We start from the raw sequence: 27263 nt of genomic DNA, 5'->3' as shown, positions 1-27263 counted from the left end.
TCCTTGATCCAGGCTTTCAATTACACTTTCTGGTTGAGGGCACTTTATAGCTTTTAGTACTGCTTCTCCATGGCTGCTCACCGAGCTGGTTAGATCTGTGTACTCCTAGAGGCACCACTTCCACAGACTAGGGTATGATCAGGGTCTCAGGAGCTGTGCGGCTGGGCAGCCTGTTTGTGTTTTGTGTTCTCAGTATGATTCTTATGTATTAGTTCCTTTACTTTCTGGTTTGATTTCCTGTCACTGACTCAGGCATGGCTTCCCATTTAGGATACAATTTTCTGTCATATTTGTCCTGAAATTTAAAAAAAATGCTCATGAAAGTGCATACAAGCTAACAATTAGATTCACTAAGTGCATTCACAGTGGGAATTGATTCTGTTCACATAATCTAGACTCCTATTTGGGACTTTTGGTGATTTTTTTCCATTTGAAGGAAAAGTGGGTTAAAAAAACAGAAACTGTCAGGTGTCCTATTTGTGGTTACTGTTCAAATTTTTGGTTTTATTCTCTGTAGACATTAATGGATATATATTTCTAGTGTATTATTTTGTAAGAGTGGATAGAATCAAAACTGTTCAAACCTAGCACACAAAGAAATTTTAAATTGCTTATTCATGAATTGGATGCTTTTAAGTTCTTTCAGATACACTGGTGGTGACAGCCCACATTGTCAAATAACTCATGCTTTTCAAGAGAGGATAACTTTGATTGTACTTTGCTGTATATTTCTCACATATCTTTAATGTATATTTTTAATCATATATATGTATAAATTGCTTTTCTTTTTAAAAAATTTTTAATGTTTTTTATTTATTTTTGAGAGACAGAGACAGCATGAGCAGGGGAGGGTCAGAGAAAGGGAGACACAGAATCTGAAGCAGGCTCCAGGCTCTGAGCTAGTTGTCAGCACAGAGCCCAATGTGGGGCTCAAACCCATGAACCGTAAGATCATGCCCTGGATGCTTAACCTACTGAGCCACCCAGGTGCCCCTAAATTGCTTTTCTGATTATAACCTACTTATTATGTTTTGTGGTTAACAGAATAGAGGTATGTTTAAGATGTGATTGGGGCACCTGGGTGGCTCAGTCAGTTGAGCATCTGACTTCAGCTTAGGTCATGTCTTGCAGTTTGTGGGTTCAGGCCCCGTGTCGGGCTCTGTGCTGTAGCTCAGAGCCTGGAGCCTGCTTCAGATTCTGTGTCTCCGTCTCTCTATGTCCCTCCCCGGCTCGTGCTCTGTCTCACTCTCTCTCTCTCAAAAGTAAATAAGCATAAAAAAAAAGATGTGATCATATGAAGAATTTTTCTGCATTAAAAAAATGGGATAATAGAAGCACCTGGGTGGCTCAGTCAGTTAAGTGTCCACCTTCAGCTCAGGTCATGATGTCACGGTTCGTGAGTTCAAGCCTGGTGTCAGTGAGCTCGAGCCCCACTTCTGACTCTGCACTGACAGTGCAGAACCTGCGTGGGATTCTCTCTCCCCTCTTTCCCCGGCCCACTCATGCCCTCTCTCTCTCCCAGAACAAATAAAATTAAAATTAAAAAAACATTTAAGAATGCGATAACAATCTCTAAAAATCAATAAGGAAAAAATTTTAATAGAAGTATGAGGAAATCTTAAGTAATGAAATCCAAATTTCCAAATAATACCTATGAAAAGTGATCAATACCACCAGAAAAATATTAAAAAACATTGAAGAGATGTCATTTTTGCCATGGTCAAATTGGCAAAGATTTTAATAATAACACTGCAAGTACTTGGAAACTATCATATATTGTTAGTGGAAATGTAAATTTTAAATCAGTGTGAATAGAAATCTAAACATTTGTTGGGGAGATTTTTGGAAATACTAACAAAGAAAAAGCCATTTGACTGCTCTTTTTGGAAGCAATTTAGATTTCATTTGGGCTCCACACACTTTCTGGGTGTAGAAACAAGCCAGGCCAGACAGGTCACATCACTGACTCTCTATCCTCATTCTACCCACAGGCATAGATTGATTTACTTGGTTCTTCCTACGAGCTGGTTCTTTGCTTGAACGACTCTAGTATAGAACATGTGTTTTATCTATGATCATGACTCCCTTCCAGTCAAGTGCTCCGCTGACCACCTAAAACTAGTTGCAACACCTATATTCCTTATGAAAATATTTTTGAGAATATGGGGAAAAAAGGAAGCAAACAAACAAAATAATGGGTATACTCCAGCAGCTGGATCACTTTCTATTATTGGAGGATGTTTTTATTTTGCACATGAAATAAATGTAACTAATATGTGTAAGTAGTATTTACCTCTTTAACACTTGACTAATGATTATTTCATTACTCCTCAATGGAAATAATCTAGGACCATACATTAATAGTTTTGTGAAAGAAAATTTTGTGTGTATTGAGATTTTTAAGATATATTCAGTTGCTTGAGTTAGTGAATTATTGATAAATAAATTACACTGCTTTCTTAGGAGTGCCAAAAATAATGACTGCTAAATAAAAATTTAGCAAAGGAAAGGTCTCAAAATGAAATCTGAAAAAGGTATTTTCTTCAAAGACAAACAAAAATAATTTATAATCACTTTATTTATTTTTCAAAATACATAGGAAACAGTAAAATTATATTTCAAGTGCTTTTCCATTTTCTTTTACAAAAGTAATCATAAACTGTACACTTCATAACAGCTTTGAGGTTTCATTGTTACATAATTCATCTGAACCTGACAAATATTCACACATTCTAAAGAAGACGTTGTAAAAATACTGAAATGTGTAACATCTTTTAAAGGTGATTGCAAAACATTTGTTCTAAGTAATACAATTATATGCAGTCAAGTTTCACAATTGGCTGGTTACCATGTACAAAACCTGAAACACAAATTTCAGAAGATTTTAAAATTTCTGTTCTATAATGCAGAAGTCAAAGATACTGATTTGAACAATGGCTACGTATTACATCACAAACTTCAGTTAAAAGTCACCGTATGAACAATGACTGAAGGATACTAAAAAAAGATCAAATATGATGGATCTAAATTATTCAATATCACGTGTGCAATAAAAACATTTTATGTTTTCTGGTAGTTGAGAATAATTGACAAGTATCTTGGATTATTCATTAGTGGAATCATCACATTTAAAATGTGAGATGGTTCTTCTCTATTTTGACCTCTTAATCCTTCATTCTGAAAGACAGTCTCACTTCATTGTGTTCCAGAACTTACCCATATTTTGCAGATGAACCCCATCACTTCTCTCAGCTGGAAGGGTTAGTAAAAAGTTGACACAAATGACATGAACTGTGTTGGACTTTTTTAAAATAAAAATGCTATAAATGCAAATGAATTGTATATTAAAGTTGGTTTATCTGCTTCTTTCTTATATAGTGATAGAATTTATGAAGCTATTCCTAGTGGAGAATGCTGTGTCTTTTAAATGGAAAGCCTAGGGGTTAGGTGGGAAGGGTGGGTTAATTGGTTGAGTAGCCTTAAGGAAGGCACTTTTCCAGATGAGCACTGGGTGTCATGTAAGAGATGAATCACTGAGTTCTACTCCTTTTTAAAAATACTTAAAAAAATTTTTTTAATTACTTTTGAGAGAGAGAGGTGGGGAGGGATGGGCAGAGAGAAAGGGAGACAGAATCCAAGGCAGGCTCCAGGCTCAGAGCTATCAGCAGAGTGCCTGATGTGGGGCTCAAACTCATGGACCAGACCAGGAGATCATGATCTGAGCCAAAGTTGGATGCTTAACCAATTGAGCCACTCAGATGTCCCACTGCATTCTACGCCTGAAGCCAATACTACACTGTATGTTAACTAACTGGAATATAAGTTAAAATAAATAGAAAGATTAAAATGTCTTTTTAGGGAAAAGAATAAACCCCAAAATGACCTATATAGATAGAAATAGAATAAATCATTTGATTTTTGTAGAGAATGGTTCTGTAGCTAGTCTTAGGGATTATAGTGTTCTGTTGTTTTTGGTTCACAAAATCATAGCGAAACTCTGAATTGATGTTCAGACTGGGAAAATAAAGAAACAATTCTGAAACAGATAAAACCAAAAATGCTGAAACAGATAAAAACAAAAACCCGATTCATTAACCTTCCAACACTGAGACTTATTTCTCTAAGAATTTTTCATTCATTTTTATAATATGCCTCATTATCCATTAAAGTGTTTTCAAAGGAACAACATATGAAATTGAATAATTGAAATCCACCACCCTGTACAATAAATAGGGATTCTATGCACAGCTGATGTAAATCACAAAAATATTGCTGAAAAAAAATGACCTATTTTTTTACCCTTTCATAAGATCAGGCATAGTTTGCTCTTTGGAGAGAGTTCTTATGACCCAGGCGAGCTTAGAAGAAATTATTGTCAGTTGGAGATGAAAACATTTCTATGTTAAGTACCATCTGTATCTCTAAATCTATCAATAGCTATTCTAGCAATATCAAGTCATTTCCAGTATTCCAGGACAGATAAAAATAGAATTCCTTTAATCAATTCCTCCTTGTAGGGGGTATTTAAATCATTTCAAGCATAAATAAGCCTATCTTTTCACTTAAACACCTACTTATTTTTTCAAACACCCTTTCTGGTATTCAAAATGTTTGCATTAAAAACTTAAACCCACCTCAGTCCCTAATTTAGTTCTTTCTTTTTAAAGTTTCTATTGCATGGTATTGTCATGCCATCAAATCAAACTCTAGTCAACCACCTTCATGATGAGCAGGGTGAAAATGAAAACACCTTTACTTTTAAGAGAAAACACTTGAACTGAATATTTACTGCCACTGTTCAAATACACATCTATTTGGTTAACTGTTAATGGTGGGTGACAAGTATTATCAATGCATCTTTTATTAAATTATTATTCACTTTAATTAACATAAAATTGAGTTAATATAGGAAAAGTCTTTTAATGAAATAGAAAATTCTTACCTTAAATAGCATCACTAAGTAATACATTGGAAACAGAATTTAATCACCTCTGTTTCCCATGTAAAATATAAACTCACTATTTTCTTTTAAAGAATGGGTCTTAGTAGGTTCAGATGAATCATAATCCTGAGCCATGTCACTGAGGAACTATTAAAATTCTATGTCATGATTTTTTTGGACAGTATTAGAAGATTTACCTTCCACCAAAAGTTAAAAGTACAAAGAATATTTGGTTTTGCATTCAAAATCTTGATTTCCATGTGCTTTAACATCTGTGTTTAACTACCATTTAGTTATGTAGATTTTAACTTTAAATTATTTTATTTTCTATACTTTTGTATCATCTCTTATTGACAGCAATAAATTCTTAGCTAAAAACTATAGATGTTTAGATCAGTTGAAGTTATCAGAACAGCCAGAGCTGCTTCAAGAACACGTTATGAAGAAAACAGATCTCCTCGTTGTCTTTAGATTTAGTAGAGGTTGAGTGGCCTTCTGAAATCCTTATCAAGTCTATTTTGTTTTTTTGTTTTAATTATCAGGTAGTTGTTACCTGGTAATAATCACAATTAAGGTGGCAAAAAATAGTCAGATGGAATGCCACTCCATGAAAATATATGTACTGTACTTAGATTAAGTACTCCTTAAGGAGGTAAAAGAAATGACTGTGTGTTCAAGTTAAGATTTTGTACCCCTTTCAGCTCTTTTGATAACTCATTCTGAAATAAGTTATATTTTGTCTTATGGATAGCAAAAGTTGAGAAGGGAGTGAAAGTTTAGTTTTTTTCAGTTTTAAAGCAATTCATTATTAAGGTAAAGTCTTACAAGGTTGTTCTTCATTGAGTTTGCAAAATCTTAAAATAATAAAATTATAGGAGAGTAAACAAGGTAGAAATGACAATTAAGTATCACAACCAAATAGGTTCAAATATATTTGCTTTTATCTAAAACCTGAGTCAGTATTGATCACTTGTGATCTCCCTGCAGTAACTAGAACACACGCACATTCGCCAAAACTGCGTAAGAAAGTGGATGCTCGGCTCTGCGTTCCCATCTCTAGTTCCCTGACATAGTCGTGATGATAGTTTTTACTGAATTACTCATGCATTCATATCATGAGCTTTTTACATGTAAAACAATGTACCAGAAACAGGGCTAGCCTGATACAATTAAAATTGCCAAGAAAAATATTAAGAAACCAGTGTAAAGAAAATAAAAGCATCGTCTGTTCAGATTTTTGTGAAAAGACTGTGGACTCCACAAACAGTGTTTTTTTCATATTCAATTTCCTCGTTCCCCTGATTACTTAGAGAATCGGGTAAATTACATGAGTAAATAAATAAAATAAATTAAAAAAACCAAAAAGATCATCAGTGTTACATAATGAATCAACACTTGCTCCCTTTTCCTAGACTTCTCTTTGACGAGTCCCTGAATAAGTCCCTGAAATGAGGTGTTCTTTATATACCCAAACCGCAACTTCATAATGTGTCAGTGCTGTCATTAAAATGTGGTGTCTCACACAAATTAGTGGAGGAGATCTGTAACATCAAACCTTATTTTAAATACTGGAATTCAAAACATTCCATCTTCAATTACAAGCAGAAGAAGGAGGATAAGTTTGAATGGGTGTGTGGCTGTGTAGAGTGAAGGTGTGTGGTATTGAACGTGGTAGGATTACGTTTTTACAACGTGAAGTATTAATTTAATGATCGCTCTTTATGAATATGCATTGCATGAAAGATGAGTTGTGGTCGCTTCTTTTCATCTGTCTCACAGGATTAACAAATACTTGCTTGATGAGTTTAATCCAATCCCTAGGAAACAGTTTTTAAAAACTACCTTAAAAACAGATTTTATCTATAATCCCCATAGTAAAGTCTCCTGTTTGGCTGGTTGTTTGTTCATCACAAGCATTGGCTTTTTCTCCATAGGAGGCAAAGAAAAGCAGGAGCTTATAAGAATGCATAAAAAAGTCCTTAAAATATGTTTTCAGATGAAAATAATTGTTACACACAGGAAATATAGTTGCTAATTATTTGTAAGCTGCAGCTATATCTACTAATAAAATGTCTGTCAGCAAAAATGTCATTTTATTGAGTATCATGTGTCTTCTCATTGGACAATTTTTATTTCCTAGTAAAACAAAGATTTCCAAAATTGAAGTATCATCTTCAGTCATTCTGTCTATAGTAACATGTTTTTCTAAGATTCATAAGGTAGAAAGTTATTTTCAGACAGGTTCCTTCTGTTATTTTTTATCAGCTAATATTAGCTAGAAATAATTGCTTTTGTTAGAAAGATACTGGCATTTTTGAAAAATTATAGGATTGTGTTTGCCTTTAAAATGTTAATGTGTAAAATCCTTACATCTTGATTAACAGTAATGCCATCAGATGAGAGATGCCACAATCAAAATTTCACAGCTTTAAAATTGTTTTTAACATTTAGAAATAAGGGATTTTGCTAAAATGGAAATTTTATAACTACTGGTAAAATTTTCTCATTCTGATGAATATGTTTTTATATTCTAAGTACAGATTTTCTTGCTTTTTTGATTATTTTAACCTCCTATCTTGAGATAACCTTGAAATATACACTATCCATTGCATATATCTCAAAAATACGGTTGGGGTCATTCAATGTGGATACCTTTAGATAGGGTTCAGAAATGAGACACTAAAAAGTTGACCTGATTTAAAAAAAAGTTCTGTCATGTGAAAACATTTGCATAGTTTTTACAGCTCCTGGCCTGATCCTTGATCCTTATGAAGGGAAATACCTTTCATGAAAGGACTGTGGGTCTGGGCCTTTAGAATTATTTAAATTTCTATTAAATGTGGAGGCTATGTTATTTATGGTATATGTATAGAAGTTTCTGAAAAATAAGTCATCCATTCTTTAGGAAAATACCCAGTTCTAGTGATTAGTTTCTGATTGGGTGTAAAAGTCACCATTACTATGTACAATCTAATTGACAATGAGCATGGACATTTATTGTACCTTTGGTGTAGTATGTTCTATCAGAAATACAGGATCTATGTAATAGCCTTATGTCAGAAAATATACAGGTCACAGTACTTGAGAACTTTACAAACACTTAAAAAATGTATGACTTCTAATTCTATTCACTTAGGAATACTAATGCTACATGTGAGATAAGATTATTTGAATTTTTAAAATATCAGTTAAACAGTTAAACAGATGTTTGAACTACTGTAACATTAAGACAGTATAAAATGCTAGCCCAAATGGCTGAACTCCATTTTTCAGCTACTAAGTATTACTCCTTAAATTTAGTTCAAAATTGTTCTTTAAATTACAGCTTTACATGTATGTTTTAAAGAATGACCTTGAGAGACAAAGTTTGGAGTTTAGCAGAGCCAAACCTCACTAAGGAAGTAATTTTCTGAGAATGAAAGAATATCTGATCAGATAGGTAACATTAATTTGATTATTTAAGGATTTAATGCTGTGTAAATTACGTTCAAAGTTTCCATTAAAGTCTACATGGAACCATCTGTGCAACTAGCGATGAACATCGTTGTAACAAAATCAAACCCATACATACATATGTGACCTGTGCTATGTTATACAATAGCAGCATAAACTATATTTAATTTTAGAGAAGTATGGATTCTTCTAAAAGAATATGCAAAGAATTGCAACTTATTAAAACACCTTTGTGCTAATAGGCATATGGAATGAAGAATAAGATGCCTTATGAAAGTAAGGACTATTTGTATTCAAGTAAAATATACCAAGATGTCCAATGTTAAAGAACAGACAAAGAAAACAAGTCAATGAAAAATTGTACATCAAGTTTGTTCATTATCAGGATATATTTTAAATGAGGAAATCAAACCTTCCACTCTTTTTCTGGTCTGATGAGCACATGGTCCTGGGTCCTTATTAAAATGGTCTTTATTTTGGAGGCATTATGGTGTGGAAGGTGGTTTGGGAGACGGACAAGATCCTTGACTATCAAAACTGGTTGCTCGGCCAGGTAACTGAAAGACAATAATTTCATAATGCATGATCTAGTGCAAAAAAATAATAAAGTGGGTAGTTGTTATATTTTGAGTGAGAGAGAGCATGAGTGGGGAGGGGGCAGAGAGAGAGGGAGACAGAGAATCCCAGGCAGGATCTGCTCTGTCAGCACAGAGCCTGATGTGGGGCTCAAACCCACCAACCGTGAGATCATGACCTGAGCTGAAACCAAGAGTCAGATGCTCAACCGACTGAGCCACCAGGGTGCTGCTATTGTTACCTTTTAATAGTGAACATTCCCCCATGATAATGCAGTCTCTGAGGAGAAGATAGACATGACTGCTCCTGCCCTCCAGAACTCACCTTCTTGGGCAGCACAATGGGGCACAGACATCTCATGGAGATGTAGGCACAGAATGGTACAAAATGGCATGCGGACCGACACTGGACACACAACTATTCATGATGACAGGTTCATTTCACATTCTATAATAGGCTTTTAGTTCTCATTGCAAAATAATTAATGGTTTGTGATGGCAGAGGACACTTGCTAGGTAAGGGGGAGAAAGCATTGGCACAAGAGACCGCATTGCACTTGCTCTAAGGCAGTAGGTGATTTTTATAGGGGTCATTAATGAAACAACAGGGACTGACTGGCAAATGAGAGCCATGGGTGTCGAAGAATAATATCTCATGGTTCTTAAATATTAAGTGTATTTAAAAATTTCAATTACAACAGGATAAACTTTTGATTATTTAGGTAAAAGTAACCAGATTTTCTAAATGATGCTTTAGTCTCCATCCCACCAACTTACCCTGTTTGTGAATAATTGTTCCCTTCTTATTTTAATCCCTCCTCTGGCAACAAGACATATAATTATACACTCACCACTTTCCCAAAATGCAAAATCCAGCCAGTTCTTAGGTCTCTAGTCCATATATTCTGTTTGACCAATGAATGTAGGTGCAGGAGTTGGAAAAAGGAGCTACTTGCTGGAGAAAGTACATTTACATAGTCTTTTAGTCCCATTTGTCCTCTGATACTCAGCTGCTAGAAAAATATCAGGGATCTTCTTCTGATGCCCAGATTGTAGCTTGTTCTTCCTGTATGTCCTACAATGACTGAAAAGTGTTCACATGTCCTGAGACAAAAACATATGCCTATTCCATAGCTCCCCTTCACCAGATAAATGTAGAACGGCTTATTAATCACTCATAAGTAATTATAATACACCTGGGGGCATACAACCCCTATCCTTTCAGTAGTGATAAGTTTTTGCTCACATTATCTCTTTCTCTCCGTACACAATTCCTATGACTTCTGGAGGGGCATGCATTTCTATTTTCATTACAAATGGAGAAATACGGCTGTAGACAGAACAAGTGATTTGCTCAGGATTAGGCAGCCAGAGAAGCAAGGATTAGAAGCCACATCACTTTCCAGTGTGGTTTCCTGCCCAGAAAATTCTACTCTCATGTCTAGATTCTTAGAATTAATATTCACTTTTCAAACTTAAGTAAAAACATGAAGAGAAGTAGGAAAATGGATAGTGACTGAGTAACAAAAAGTATAGTATACTTTAGACAATACACACTGTTGACATGAAACACAACTTTCCCAAGACTGCGGAATTATTTAGAGAATGCACAGTCTGTGCTTCTGGAACACTCGAGGGGAAAGTGCTGCGTAAATGTCCATTTATGTTTGTATATGTGTGTCTTTTATGGTTTATATTAAATGAAAGGAGGTAAAGATAAAGAGCACTAATATATGTAAGCAGCAGTCTTACCTATGATAACAGTTCACCTCTGTTGCCTGATCATGTACTTTTCATCACTACTTTTCATGTAGTGTTCACCAGGTGTTCCCTATAATGTCCTGAGTAGCAGCCAAGGTCACAATTTTGTGACTAAGATGAAAGGAACCTGGGACCTCTGACATTCAGTTAGTTACACTGTGCTGCCTTTCCCATTCAACCCAGTGCTTGTGCCAGAACAGAAGCAGAATCTTACCCATCAACAGAGGACAGTGTATTTTTCATTTACTATGTGCCTATCATAACTATTCTTTTTATCAAATTGCATAAATTCCATCACCTACCACACAACTTTTTGTCAACCTGCGTTACCTCTCAGGTCACATAAAAGACTTTGTGACTCTTCAAGAGACTCCAGCAATCATCTTTGAAAAAGAAAGTCATTCTGTCTAGCAACATTCAGTGTATCAAGTACACTGACAAGTCACTTAAAGCCTAAAAATCCTGATAGAAACTGGTGTTGATACTTCTGGTTAATATAACTATTAATGTTAGTTGTGATCAGAGCTAACATTATGTCAAACTGCTGAGCACTTAGTATTTGGCATTTTATTTAGTTTTACTCTTTGAGTTTACTACTATTACAGAGGAACAGCAGAAATGTAGAGGGGTTACAGGAACCTGTCCTAAGTTCTCTAACATACAGTCACACAGGAGCCAGGCTTGAAGGAGGCACGCTGATGCCTCAGCACTCTGAAAGCCTGCGAGCACTTTTACTTTCCTACCAGAGTGTTGGGAGAGAGACCTGTCCCTTTACACAGATGAGTTGTTTTAGGAGATAGAATGGATTTGTAGGAAGTTTAGGTGAGGTGGCTATTTTCACAGAAGAGAAGCAGCAAAATTTGGTTTCTAGTTAGTAATAAATTTACTTGATTGCTCTATCACTCATTAATAGAAGTTTCCAGGCTATGTAAAGAAAATGACAGGCTTGCAGTTTTAATGAGCTTACCGTCCAAAGGAATGTCAAACCCAGAAAGTTCAGTGGTTTCTAAAATAGAACAAGGCACACAGAACTCTGAATACCGGATATGGACTATGTGAGACAGAAGTAAGAGCAAAGTCTGTTTAAAAAAATAGATGAATATATAAAATATCAGACAAGTCTTGGCAGATAAATAATATTTAAGCAAAAGAGAAAAAAAGAGAGTAGATGTCAGGGAATCACAGCATACCTCCAGCAAGGGGTGCCAGTGTGTGATTGGTTTTCGGTGATAGGCCAGCATTTCATTCCAGTGGTCTCGTCCAAGACCCTCAGCGTCCAGTCCTGTTCTGCACACTCCTATGACCTCATTGTGTCCTACCCTGTGGTTCAGAGGATATCACACTTTCATTCCAACATTCAAAGACAAATGGAGTTTCACACATCTTAGCAGAATTTCAGACTTATTATATAAATACTAGATTTTGTTACACGTTCTAAATGATTCTGCAGATTAAACTACTTTAGGTCAAATTAAAAATCTTAAGTGAGCAAAATTTACTACACAGGATCAGCATTCAAATATGAATTTGTAAAAGGAGCACACATAAACCATTTTAATTCTCTGTAACTTGAGCACATTTCACAATAAAACAGGATGAGAAAAGCTGGCTGCTCTTTACCTGTCTTGTTGAATTTAGAAGCATTACTATTAACTTTAGGTGACATAAAGCAGATCTCATTTTTTCCCCACAAGGCTTAATGTTTTATAATGATGCTTGGATTTCTTACCAAGAGCTCAGTACCCACTTTCTTGTATAAATGACCATATTTAATGGACTCTACGTGATACGTCAGCATAAGTCACTGCTTGTACTACAATTAAATGGGGGCAGGGCTACTACAGAATTTGATTCATTATTGCATAGCACCAGAGCATACTGAACAACATTCCTATTTCCTATCCCTGTCCTGTTTTCGCAGCAACCAATCAAAATAACAATGATAGTTAATATTTCTAAGAGCTTCTTATGTGCCAGACACTGGTATAAGTACTTTAAATGTACTAACTCACTTAATTCTCACACCATGACCATGAGTATCATTATCATCATCTCATTTTACAGATAAAGAAAGTAAACACCCAGAAATTAAGGGACCCACCCCTACACACTTAGTAAGAGACGGAGGCAGGATATGGATCAAGATAGTTGACTCAAGTATGCATGTGCTAGGTTGCTTAAGAATGGAATTAATTAGAATGTTCGTTTATTTGAGGGGGTGGGCAGAAAGGGAGAGACAGAATCCCAAGCAGGCTCTGGGCCATCAGCACAGAGCCCAAAGCACGGCTCAAACCCACAAACTGTGATATCATGACCTGAGCCAAAATCAAGAGTCACGTGCTTAAGGAGCCACCCAGGCGCTCCTAGAATGGAATGTAATTTAAAGGCATTTCTACAGGGTTATTTTTACAGACATCTCTAAAGAGACTTTCGAGACAATTTTAAGACCTTTCATTACTTTCTTCCTGTCATTGATAGAAATGCTTAGTATCATGTTTCTTCCATATGAAGTTTCCCAAACATATTTTTAGGAATAAGTTTTCAAATCTTTGTGTTTTATATATTGTTAGGATCCATTTCCCTAAAATTGTCAGCATGACAGATGCTCACTTATATCTACCTATAGTCACTGCTGTGCTAAATCAATAAGAATAATTTTTTGGTAAAACATAAAACGGGCTTCTGATGAAAACATTGCAACATTTTTAGAGTTTGAAATTTTAACTAATTTAAGATTTCTCTCTCTAAATAATTAATTTTTTTCATAAGCTGTGACATAAACTAATTGCAAATAGATAGTATAAAACATTTTTTTTTTTTAGTGCTTCATTTTCTAGCGCTTCATTTCCTCTGAGCCAGAGGATAGCATATCAATTTCTCTATGTTACAGGGTTCTGGTTACTATTATTTTCATGATACCATAAAATGGAGCACTCTTTTTGAATACATTAGGACAAAATAAATGTCGTAAGACATTGTCTATGTGCTGATAATTTTGTAGTTTAAACATACAGTATTCTTTACTAAAAAAATGTATATAGGTGTGTATGTGCTATATATATATATATATATATAGCAAGGGTCAAATAAGAGATATGAGCCTTTATTGGGACAAGAATTTAGAAGATAAAGAGGTTGGTTAGCTGATAAAGACTCGGAGGGGTGACTTGAGCAGGGCTGTAAAGCATGGGTGGATGAGATGCACAGAGCCGGGTAACATTTCAGACAAGGCAAGAATGGGAGAATAAAGTAGGAACTAAAGCAGTAAGAAACTTCCGAGGTACACTTGGGAGTTTGCAGTTTATTTTATGAAAGAAGTGGCTCAAAGTGTGTGAGTTGGGAGAATTATCCACAAAGAATGTTTTAAGATTGATGTGAAGACATCAAGGCTGTCTTCCTATAGTCGTTACTCACCTTCCACACTCTTAATGTTCACTGTTAATGGTTCTGCATTATGTTAATGTCTTATAGATGGGAAAGAGATTATATAACTTGCTTTTGCACATAGCTAGTTAATGATAGAGCTTGGTTAAGAATTACTATATTCATATTCCAGCCCCGTTGGGAAGACAAATTCGATTGCTTGTAATTTCTGTTGTTACTGTAAAAGAACATAATAGCGCTTTCTGTAATGGGTTCATAGTACGTCTGCACCACCCTTACACAAGCCCCAGGTGTCCTGTTTTCAACTTAAGAATGACTTCTTTTGGAAAAGAAAAGAGTATTATAACATGGAAAAAATAAATTTTTGAATGAATAAATTATTCCTCTTCCAATTTAAATTAAAACTGTTGTAGCAGTAAATCACTGGAAATGTTGTATTTGCTCTCCATATGATCAAACCTGGCTGTTCTTCAGTGAGTGAGAAATCCACATACCTATCGTAATCCATGACCGCAATGGAGAGGCTGACCTGGTCCACATTCTCTGGAGGGATATCGAAAATAATAGCCTCATTGTACACAGGGTTTAGAGTATTTTTCTTTGTAGTTGTTTTCCTCTTTTTTAGTCTTCGACCTTCACACATCAGAGACACTTTGACATAAGGATCTAGGAGTAGTAAGGTAATTTCGTGAAAATGAAAGTAATAGTACAAAGCATAAATCAAACTGTAGTTAACTGTTCCTAAATAAGAAAAGTGGCATATTAAGCCTTGTCACTTTAAATTCAAGTGACTTATTTGGGAGCAATAGACTAGACTTCTTACTTTAAATGTAAGAATTTATCCTGAATGAATCAGAAAAGAATTAATTTTGTCTGTTTTTAATACAACAGAGAAAACCTACTAGTCTATCAAGAGCCAGTCCAGAACTATGTGTCTATTAGTCACAGCCATTTGAAAACACATTTTGTTAGAAGTGGTTTCAAGGGAATGTAATCCTAACAAAAAAGAATAATTGCATTAAAGTTAATTTCCTTCACACGATTTAGGATAAGAAGAGTAAAATTTTTGAAAGAGCAATATTATACATATATATATGACACAATGAGTAGAAATTAGAAAGCAAAACCTACATCAGTTAGAATTTTCCTCAATTGTTGGAAAGGTACTAAGATTAGAAGTTTCATTTTATAGTCATCATGTTGGTGTGTGATTAAGGAGCTCAGACTGAAGAAGTGATCACTACAAATATATTAAATACATTGTATTTATATTTATTTACAGTGTATTTACTATTTATACAATAGTATACAATAAAAAGTAATATTTGGTTTAAAGATGTTCTCAAGGAAAGCTATTGATATGACATTATATGATGCCAACTTGGAAGAGAAAAATTTATTTTAAAAAATTTTTTTAATGTTTTATTTATTTTTGATACAGAGAGTGACAGAGCATGAGAGGCGGAGGGGCAGAGAGAGAAGGAGACACAGAACGGGAAGCAGACTCCAGGCTCTGAGCTGTTAGCACAGAGCCTGATGTGGGGCTCGAACCCACGAACGTGAGATCTGACCTGAGCTAAAGTCGGAGGCTTAACCGACTGAGCCACCCAGGCGCCCCGAGAAAAATTTATTTTTTATTTTTTTCCTTAATTTTTTTTAATGTTTATTTATTATTGAGAGACAGAGATAGAGCATCAGCATGGGAGGGGCAGAGAGAGAGGGAGACACAGAATCCGAAGCAGGCTCCAGGCTCTGAGCTGTCAGCACAGAACCCAACTCAGGGCTCAAACTCATGGACCGTGAGATCATGACCTGAGCCCAAAGTCCAATGCTTAAGCAACTGAGCCGCCTGAGCCAAGGTCCCAGGAAGAGAAAAATTTAGTTGGAGTGTATTTTTATGGGCCAAAGGAGTCAAATAAATCTTAACAAGTTCTGCCCCCACTGACTCATCTCTAGTCTTACTTCTGCTGCCTTAAGTAGATACACTGTACCAGTATTATAGAAAATTATGCAATTATATGAAAGTTTCTATAAAAGCCTTACTTTTGTACCTTTTTATGAGAAGTAGGTGTGGCTTTGGGAGAGGGAATTCTCATTGGGGTGAGAACACTAGCTGGTGAAAACAATCAGTGACTGCTCTCCTTTCATGTTTTTTCTCTTTTATTCTGGTCGCTCCTAACTGTAGCACCAGTATCTTTTTTCCTCCTTTCTACCAATGGAGTAATACATCCCATTTCCTTTGAACAATCCAAAATCATGGCAATATGAATTTATTTGTGCAAATGAATGCCTTTCAAAAATTTTTTTTTGTTTTTTATTTATTTATGAGAGACAGAGACAGCATGAGCAGGGGAGGGACAGAGAGAGACGGAATCTGAAACAGCCTGGTTAAGAATTACTATATTCATATTCCAGCCCCGTTGGGAAGACAAATTCGATTGCTTGTAATTTCTGTTGTTACTGTAAAAGAACATAATAGCGCTGTCAGCACAGAGCCCGACGCAGGGTTCCAACCCGTGAACCATGGAGATCATGACCTGAGCCAAAGCGGGATGCTTAACCGACTGAGCCACCCAGGTGCCCCATGAATGCCTTTTAAGCACTAGAGAAATGTATATTTCATAAACATTTCCATCAAGGGGCAAAATATATTTTCTGGCTAGAAATAGAGTATGCAAAGGAAAACAAAGTAAAATGGTAATGTTCAATGACTGTTTCCCATGCGTTTTTCAATTTTTTAATAGGAAGTATGTTTTAAGGAAGAAACTTACTTCTCTGATACTCTTTGGTCTATGAGCCCCCAGGCCTAGGCCTCTCATTAACAATGGGAACAAGGCATGGTTTATCCCCTGCCACCTCCATCATGTCTCTGACCACATTTCTCTACTAATGACAAGGATAACTTACTGGCTCCTTAGTTGATTCACAAGCGTCCTGTGAGAATTAATGAGGAGGTGTTCTCAGAGCATGCACTCCCCTGATGAAAAGCATCATATAAACAAAAAGTAATCGTGCGCTTAATTACAACTTTGATGCTGTCTGCTTGTCTCAAAATTTGATCCCTTTTGATACATGGTGGAAAGAATAGAATCAACAATAATTTGCAGAGTTCTTCAAAATGTTGACTCAAGACTTTTTCACCAAAATAAATGTGAAATTTACTTACTTTATTTCTACCTCTATATATCAACTATGTTGCAAATGAAAAAAAATTAAAACATAATTCACAAAGTAGTTTAAAGGTGAGGACGATAGAGAAAATATACAATGGGAAGCCCCCTCCCATCTGTCCCCACACTTCTCTCTCCAACTTCTAACTTCTCTTTAGTTTCTGTGTGTCACTTTGCTGTTTCTTTTTGCAAATATTAATAACATTAATATATATTGTAACATTCCCCATTCTTACACAGAAAGGAGCATGATTTTCATATTTACTTTTGCGTCTCACTTTTTTAAAAAATTCAGTTAGTATATCCTGGAGCTCTTTCTAAACTAGAACTTAGTGTAGAATTTTGCTTTTAGCAAATTTATTGTTTTTTTAATTTTTTTAATGTTTTTTTTTCTAAATTATTTTTGAGAGACAGAGAGAGACAGAGCACGAGCAGGGGAGGGGCAGAGAGAGAGGGAGACCCAGAATCGGAAGCAGGCTCCAGGCTCTGAGCTAGCTGTCAACACAGAGCCTGATGCGGGGCTCGAACCCACGAACCGTGAGATCATGACCTGAGCCGAAGCCAGATGCTTAACCGACTGAGCCACCCAGGCGCCCCCGCAAATTTAAATTTTTGCCTTGTAGAACCATAAAGAGTTAAATTCTTTTTCTTAGGTCATCCTTTCCCATATCTCCACTACCGTTTTTTATTTGTTTAATGCAACAGTCTTACTGATCTCCCTCCTCTGTCCTAACCATTTATCCTTTCATAGAGCTGTACCAGAGCTCACACATTAACTTAAAATATAAGCTGCCAGGGGCTCCTGGGTGGCTCAGTCAGTTGAACGTCTGACTTCGGCTCAGGTCTTGATCTCAGTTTGTGGGTTAGAGCCCTGCATCGAGCTTTGTGCTGAGAGCCAGGAGCCTGCTTCCCTCCTTCTTTCTGCCCCTCCCCTGCTTATACTCTCTCTCTCTTTCTCTCCATCACTCTCTCAAAAATAATAAATAAACATTAAAAAATTAAAAAATATATATAACCCTCCATACTGTTGTGATTTAAATGAAGGGATAAAGGAGAATGGTTTCACTTTACCTCTTTATCAAAATTGGCACAAGACAAATTTCCTCCAAGAACATCTTTAAGAAACCTCAAGAGGCATTTCTTTACTTCAGTATTTCTTTCAGTCCCCATGGTCACCCCAATTCTTATTTAGAAAGGTGGTAAGAATGCAAATGCACATGGTGGTCTTGGAAACTTATTATTTTTCTGTAGATCAGGTGAAGGTGATAAATTCAGCCCAAATGTGTTTTCATTCTTGTAGGGTAATGCAAGCTTGAAATCCAAGACTCTTTTTTTATAAGCAACTGACTGGTTAGAAGTAGGGCAGTGATTGGTAAATAACAAATTTTTGAAAAAGAACTAGATCAGCAGAGAAAGAAGTAAAATTAAAAATCCAAGTTCATAGTCAATCTATTTGATAACATCTTTAAAAATTTTTTGAAATGATAATGTAAATGAAAGAGGTGATTTGTAGTACTTTGTCCAAATGAACTATAGACAAATGAACTCAATAGCTCAATAGCCATATATAGTTCTGGATACATGAAATAATTTATTTGGAATTTGGGAATGTACCCTTGACGCACTGGCCAATTGTGTACATACCTGATGACCCAGTGATATCCATAGCCTTCAGATTTCTGCACTTGATGACTGTCAATGTCATACGTCCAGCAGTTGGCAAATAACAAAGGGAGAACATGATTTCACCCAGGTCTATGCTTTCCTAGAAAGGCAATTGGTAATATTAGCAATTTCAAGCACCACATAGTGAAAACCAAATATAACTGAAGATGTAGAGTGAAAAATCACCTTAATAGAATATCTGAATGCCATTCTAAATTGTTTTATTATGGATACATCTGACATTGCCAGAAAGCTGTTCTAAGCAGAGTAAGAAAAGGCAGTATAGTCCAGCAGCTCCTTTGACGTCTCCATTTGTGTTTTTAACAGGAATCGCAAACTTAATATAGTCAAGACCAGACTGCTGATTCCATTCATTCCCATTCATTTTCTGAACCCAATTCCAGTCTTTCCAAAATCAGTAAATGATGCCATAATTCAACCAGAGGCTAGAGCCAAAAGCCCAGCAGTCACTTTTCTTTTTTCTTTCTCTCATCCTTACATCCAATCCATGTCTTGTCTACAAAGTATATACAATTAGTGATTTCTTTTCAGCTCTATAAGTATCAGGCCAATATCAGGATTACTTTATTCATCTCTAAAATTGATCTATCTCAGAAGCAGCCAAAGTGATCACTTATGAAAAGCAAATCAAATTATTTTACTCTCTTGCTTAAAACCATCTAAGGGCTCACACCTATACTGGAATAATATTCCAATTCCTGGTATATAAGTGGGATAACTATAAATCTTAGTATTACTATCTGGGAAATTTTGGGTTTGCTGTCCTAGTGTAATTATTAGTGTAATTATTAAGAACATCACCTTCAATTATTATTTTTTTCTTTTTTTAGTTTTGAGAGAGAGAGAGAGACAGTGAGCGAGAGAGAAAGAGAGAGCAAGAGTGCATATACACATGAACCGGGGGAGGGGCAGAGAGAGGGAGAGACAGAATCCCAAGCAGAATCCTTGACATGGGGCTTGAACTCCTGAACTGTGAGATCATGACCTGAGCTGAGATCGAGAGTCAGCTGCTTAACCAAGTGAACCACCGAGGAGCCCCCTTCATTCCCTTCAATTACTAATGTCTTTGATTTGGACAATGCATTACAAGGTCACACATATAATGCCCTATGTGATAGGGATCCTACCTATCTTTCTAATTTTATTTCTTGCCTCTCTTATCTTACTCTGATGCATGCTCAAAAGCATTTTTTTCTTATTCAAACAAATGCATTTTGTTCCTGCTTTTGCCTACTGCATTTTCTTTTTTTCTCTTATATCTTTCCATTGATGACTCCGCCTCACTATGCAGGACTCAGCTCAAACAGCATCTCCTTGGTGAGTCCTTCCCTCTTCCTATCCTATACTCACCTATTCACAGACCCTTTACATTTTTTTTCACAGCACCTATCATCATCGGAAAATATCTTTTAAATTCATTTTTTGTTTCACTGATTCCCATATTGAAGTATAGAACAACAGAGTTCTTGTCTGTCTTATTGCTACTTCCTACTGAAGCACATGGTACATAGCTGGCTCTTGGTGCATTTTTTGGAAGGAATGAAAAGAGCATTGTTAATATGGACAGAAACTGATCTGCTTTGTATTAAACATGAATTTAAACTGTCCACAGTACCCTGATATAGATATATTTCCTCTCCACGGCTGCATAGATGGTGGACAAATGAAAATGAGTGTGAACAAGGCACATTTAAGAAGCTTCCAAAAGAGCCGTTTACAGGATTTAATCAAATCATTCCTACTAAGACAATATGTGGTAGATTTAATTTGGTGGGAAATAAGTTGCTTATGTACCCAGGCCTATAAAAAAATAAGTTCCTAAAAATTCTTCATGACAAACTATTTACATTCATTGGCATTTATTCTTACAGCTTAGGTTCTGATTTATATAATTCCTATTTCTTTATTCAGGGTCTGGAAGTAGTAGAGCTTGGTAGTTAAGAGCATAAACTTTACAGTCAGTTAAACTTGTGTGCAACTCTCTACTTCCTAGTTGTGAGATCCAGGAAATTTAATTAAACTTTGAATCTCTGAAACTTCATTTTCAAATTGAGAAAAATACCCACTCAACAGTGGTGTTAATCATTAAATGAGATAGTGTAAATAAAGTCCAAAGCGTTCAAACTAGTGTCTGGCATATGATAAGAGATTCTGTTTTGTTCATGGTAGTGCTGCTGTCACATGTAGCAGTGCCTCACCCGTATGGGGGCTCAGTAAGTACTAGAGAAATGACAAACGTTAGTGAAGGAAAGCAGCTATTATTTTTTTAAGGACAATAGTAAAAACTATGTATTTTAAAACAAAGATATATCCAATTGGACCTCTTCTGGGCTGTTGGATTGCTACAGACCCAAAACAGTGAGCAAGATCCAATAGGAGAGGCCTGACAAAAAAACAGGAAGAATATAACCTCCTATGAAGGATTCATTCTTTTCACCACCAAGCAATTAAGATATTATTTGCTAGGTGCACTGGTAGGTGCCATAGATGCCAAGTAGATGTGACATGATTCTGTCCTTGGAGATGTCAGTTGTCAGGCTCTGAAAGGCTAAGAAATTAAGTCTGATCCTGATTATTTTCTTCCTGTTTTTCTATCTCTTCCCCTAAGTATTTTTCTTTTCTTCCTTTCTTCCTTCCTTTCTTCTCCTTCCTTCTTTTTTCTCCTTCTTTCTTCCTTCCTTCCTTCCTTTTTTTCTTCCTTCCTTCCTTCCTTTCTCTTTCTTTCTTTCTTTCTCTTCCTTCCTTCCTTCCTTCCTTCCTTCCTTCCTTCCTTTCTTTCTTTCTTTTCTTTCTTTCTTCTCTCCCTTCCCTTCCCTTCCCTCCCCGCCCCGCCCCTCCCCATCCCTTCCCTTCCCTTCTCTTTCGTTGTTGTTTAACTAGGCTTCATGCCTAGTGTGTAGCCCAAGGTGGGGCTTGACCTCACAATCCTGAGATCAAGACCTGAGCTGAGATCAAGAGTCAGGTGCTTAACTGACTGAGCCACCCAGGACCCCCCTACCCCCCCACAGTCAGTAGAGTTTTCTCTGAAGTTTTCTACCCAGCAGCCATCCCCCTTTCTCTCACTGTGTATTTCTCCTTCCAGGAATTATTAGTTGGGGATGATGATGAAGAAGCTGGAAGGTAATAGGAGACATGATCTCAGAGATGAAATGCTTAGAGTGCAATAGGGAATGTACCACAAACAAACTGAGAAATCAAAGGGGTAAATTAATAAAACATTTTTATGTGTGGTGACTGATATGGTTTTACTTTTATACATTAAACAACCTGTGGAAGTAATTTGTCTACTTTTCTAGATACATCATATGCTTACTGGTTGGAACAAAGAAAGTTTACCATTTTCGGTCCCATATCTTAAAGGTCCTTTCTATGGATCCAGCTGCAACATAATTTTGACTGTTATTAACAGGTATTGGTAAACCTCAAGAGGTTAAACTGAGGAGTTGACCAAAATGCTAGCCTAACTCAGTTGAAAGCAAAGAGGATGATTAAAGAACATCTCCAGGCAGGTCTGTATGACAAGCTAGCGGGCTTTTTCATACCATTGTAGTAAGAAGTCTCCCGAAGTTTTTAAATTCCATGGGGCCAGGGGACTGGAATGGATTGGGGGTGGTGCTTAGTGTATAATACACATGCATAACAACTGCATAAAAGTTAGATTCTTAATTAGACTAGATTTTTCCTCCAGGAAGTATGAATGTAAAAGAACTGAAACTGCTCACACACTGAAAAGGGCAGAGTACTCTCTAAGGTAAATACCAATATTCTAGAACTTTTTGTATCTGGAAGTGATCTAAGAGGTAACTATGAGAAATGAACTTAATGAAGGTAAATGGCCATATAACCTTTAAAAGGATCCTGTAACAAATTAACAGCAGAACTCCAGATGTTGGCTACAGTCCTGTGAACTAGTGTGTACTAATTCTCAGTATCCTGACCAAGTCTTCCCTTTGTTGATGGCCTCGCTCCAGGGAGCCGGGTTTGTTTTAATTCCTGCCTCTTCTCTGCCCGAGATCACTGGAGTTTATAAAGCCATACTCAGCCCTAACAATCTGAGCCCTCTGGTGTCCAGCAAAGAATCAGGAAATGAGTTGAGAGGTCTCTGAACATATGGCATAAATAAAACACATTAATAGGATGCAATTCCCCTAAATAAGGATACTACCTCATTCTTTTATTCAACATCCATTTACTATTATTTTAGACAAAATTCTAACAATGTTTATTTGGGATGTCAATCTACAGCAGGTCAAATATGGAGATGGGGAAACACAGTTGGTCTGGTGAAGGCAGCAATCAATGATGCCAGGAAAGACAATATTCATACAAGAAAGAAGGAAGCATTCTAAAAATGATAACAATCTGGAATCATTTTGTATCAGGGGGAACTAACACTAATGCCTTAGTAACCTAAAAACAGCACTTTATTATAAACCTCAACAGTAATGAGTATTCAAAATGATGACTTTTGAGTCATTAAGCTAAGAAAAAATATTCCATTTGTTCTGTTTAAGAAGGTAGAGAAATGTATACTAATTTTTAGAGTTATTTTTATCCAAATTCCTTAAAATATTTGAAGTGGTAATTTGGGTTTTAGTTTCTTATTGCAATTCTACATAAGCATGAACCTGCCATATTAACATTTGAAAAACTACTGTATCTTTGGGCAAATAATCCTTTGAAAACCTGCTTTAAGTCTAGGATGGTGTTCCATAAAATTTCTTTCAGGTAAGAAGACCATTCTCATTCCCACTAATGTATCTGGTGGAACATTCACAGTGACTATCTGGTGACTGTATACTTGGAAGAAGGGCTTATGAAAAGGCTAACACTGAGGATGGGTCAGGGACTGTACATGTGATTTCTTCATCCAAGTTCCACAGACATAGGGCTGAGTAGATAAAGATCATTTTCTAATAATTGGCTATAGAATGAGTTAGCCTCACAAACACAGTCACAGTTATAAAGTTTCCTTCCACTACGACCTCTCCAAGATAAAAATAAAAGTCATTGGCAAGATAAGTTGATATACAAATGGTTGCATTGCACATCCTATTCCTGGACTGAGCTAGTCGTAAGGTCAAACTATAGTGACTGAGTACAGAGATGGAGAGGAGGCAGACTGGAGGCGTGGTAACCACAGTCCGTCATGACTACGGGCAGCAGTCCTGGAGGGAAGCGGACATCACACTGGGAAGGGTTTGAGAGCATAACGAGATGGGATTTGACGGAGAACAAGAAGAATAGTGTTGTATGTGAGTCCGATGATTAATATTTACCAATAAGAACGAGCAGCTTATGCTGGGAAATAAAGAGTTTGGTGACATGTTGGAGGTGGCGTAAGGCTCGAGGTAGCTTATTCCGTGGCTCCCGTGGCAGTGGAAACAAGAAAGAGTGGGAGTTTGGCAGAATGAAAAGGGTGTGTAAGTTCCCAGATCAGAAAATCCAGAGGTAAAATCCTACATCTTTCATGTACTAATTCCTACATGTCAAAAATATATGACCTCTTTGAACTTCGGTTTAATCACAAAACGTGGATAAAAACATCTGCCTCACAAGGTAGGTATCATGCATGTAAAGTGCCTGGCATAAGCAGACACTCAAAAAATAAGGACAGTATTGTAAATAACATTTGAAAACATTTCTTTGTTGTGAGTCGGTAGATTAGGATGAAAAAAGAGGGGCCATTGAAGTAAACAGGTGTGTGAAGATGTTAGCTGAAGAAAGGTTTGGATTCAGAGATCTATTAGAAAGTAAGAATCATTAGGACTTATTGAAAAGAAAATTTTAAATAAACAATTGGTTGCCATGGTGACAGCAGTCCTCACATCCACTTAGCATCCTAAATGCAGCCTGTCTTCCACATTTCCTGGTTGGTAAGAAAACGGATAGTTTTCCTCGCACGGTTAAACGATGTGTTACCAGATCAAAATGAGCTTCTTCATTAAATTACCAGTCTTTCATCCACCTGCTCGCAAAATGAAGCTGCAGTGCCATGCACACCCACAGTGGGTCTGCTGCATTCAAACTATTGTAAGATCTTTATTCCTCTCTGACCCGCACAATCCACGCACCTGAGAAAATCATGTATCCAACCTTGGGCAATCCACTTAAACTCACTTGACCTCAGTTTCTTCCATATAGCATGAGGGGGTGTTCAAGAAGATGAACTAGTTTATTTTCCAGCTCTAAAATTTTGGAATTTTAAGCCCTGGTAAAATGAGGGCTAAGTGGTATATATAATTCAGGAATGTTCAGGAATGTATGAATAGGCCCTTTTAGCCCTTGTTTGCTATAGACCCAGCAGGACCTCATTAGAAAGACCACAAAGGATCAACTAGTGGTATCAGCTCAATTTCAAGTTCGAGAACAAGATCAGGGTTGGTCTGGTTGGGAATTCATGAGGAAAGACCAAACTGGATAATGAATATATCTGATTCTTCCCATGAGAATCAGGAGAACTTGAGGTAGGTGGCTTTTAATCTAAACTTTGAAGAATGATGAAAGGTAAAGAGAATTAAAAACAGAGGGAGCAGCACACAAAGAGGCCAGCAGGTGAGAAGTGAGCCATGACCAGAAGGTGAACAGAGTCACTGGCCCTGGCAAGGCCACAGGATACTTTAAATGGCAACACGCTGGCCTTATTCTAAATGACCTCTCTTTAGGAATACTTAGATCAACCCTGATTTTTTTTTGCAGTCAGGATGAGATCCATTTTCATGGTTAAAAACAATTACCTGGAAGGGTTGCATTTAAAGTTTAAAGGGATAATATTCAAAGCTAATATATATTATGGGCCCAGTTTGTAGTCTGACACATAGATGTTGGGGGAAAAATACTGTTTCTTTTGTTTATAACAATGTTACTATGGTCAGTGACTGGAATAAGTTGATGCTCAGTGAAAAACTTATTGAATGAATAAATCATAAGAGCATCAGGACAAGTCATGACTTCAGTGACAGTAGGGTCATCTACTGTTTGAGGAAGTGAAGGCTACTGAGTAACCAGAGAACAAGTGAGCAAAGACACAGTTCATGGGTGTTATGGACTCTGTGAGTGAGGCCCCCAGGAACTGTGCACGGGCATGTTCATATGGTGGCCCTTGGAGTACAATAAATAGTCTTAATAGCTTTGAGCCATCTAAAGATACACCTAGGTCTTGGGGAGCTAAAGCTACAGGATACTTATGTATTGGTTTTATTGAACTTTATTTCTTGGGGTGCTTGGGTGGCTTTGTCAATTAAGCATCCGGCTTTGGCTCAGGGCATGGCTCGCAAATCTCATGGTTTGCGAGCTTGAGCCCCTGCATTGAGCTCTCTGCTGTCAGCACAGAGCCTGCTTCAGATCCTCTGTCCCCAACCACTCTCTGCCCCTCCCCTGCTTGCACTTTCTCTCTTATAAATAAAACATTTTTTAAAAAGAACTTTATTTCTTCAAAGATCCCTCTACTCTAGAGTGATCTGGGATTATGTTTGCTTATAATTCTATCATGCATTGGAGTCTGAGACTCAAATGTATCTTTAAGGTGTATAATTGTGTTTATTCCTTGCACATCTGGCCATCTCCTCCAACTGCCAGTACAAGCAGTCTCGTGACTGTGGGAGGCAACGGAGGAGGAGGAAGTTGTTTGATAGAATACAATTAGGAAATGTAATTAACATTATAAATCTTCTCCAGTTTCTAGCCCACTTCCCTTCTTTTCCTTCAGAGAACCACTATTTTCACACAACACTTCCTTCCTGCCCTGCCTCCTCCTCCCAGTGATGGTAATTAAACCAGATTTCACCATGTTCAATGAGGGTGGAGGAAGGAACAGGCAAAGGAGGGTTCTGCCACAGCACCTGGTTAGACTCCTGGAGTTTTACGTACATTTCCATTATCGATTCTTTCCCACCATCTCCCCGGGGAGACAGAGAAAATGCTCACCAGATGCCCTTTAGCAGGACCTGCTCATATTGTGCAGAAAGGAAGGAACACACTTTTCAATAATAAATTTTCAGTAATACAATATCATATTAAGCATTGTGGTTGGCCAGGGCACTAAGTCCAGGTGAAACTTTGCTGAACAGGGCAGAAAGGGACAGACAACGTGGCAGTGTTAGAGATGGGATGATTACAAGCCCCACTGAGCATTAGTGATCAACAGTCACCATCCATAGCTACTGTTGCCAGTGATGCTATTTAATAGTGCCATGTTTCTGCTCAGTGGGGGGACCACTGTCAGCTCCCCATCTGGGTGGGAAGTAACTCTGCCAAAATGGTTAGCTTTTATCCTATCCAACACAGCCTTGG

At 36.9% G+C, this 27263-nt stretch overlaps 1 protein-coding gene across 1 annotated transcript in view; it reads right to left on the bottom strand.

The window, feature by feature from the left end:
- Positions 1 to 8765: 8765 nt before the first annotated feature.
- SYT10 (synaptotagmin 10) overlaps positions 8766 to 27263 on the bottom strand; it is a 61333-nt gene continuing 42835 nt past the window's right edge. The window contains exons 4-7 of the mRNA XM_029954800.1: positions 18930 to 19050; positions 14610 to 14781; positions 11922 to 12051; positions 8766 to 8952 (exon numbers count right to left, since the gene is read on the bottom strand). Coding sequence (XP_029810660.1) covers positions 8881 to 8952; positions 11922 to 12051; positions 14610 to 14781; positions 18930 to 19050 — 495 coding nt within the window. The 3' untranslated portion in view covers positions 8766 to 8880. The remainder of the gene's footprint in view (positions 8953 to 11921; positions 12052 to 14609; positions 14782 to 18929; positions 19051 to 27263) is intronic.

This window comes from Suricata suricatta, chromosome 10, assembly GCF_006229205.1.
Source record: "Suricata suricatta isolate VVHF042 chromosome 10, meerkat_22Aug2017_6uvM2_HiC, whole genome shotgun sequence".
Taxonomy (NCBI): domain Eukaryota; kingdom Metazoa; phylum Chordata; class Mammalia; order Carnivora; family Herpestidae; genus Suricata; species Suricata suricatta.
Note: the sequence above shows the minus strand (reverse complement) of the source record. Positions and strands in the feature narration are given on the sequence as shown.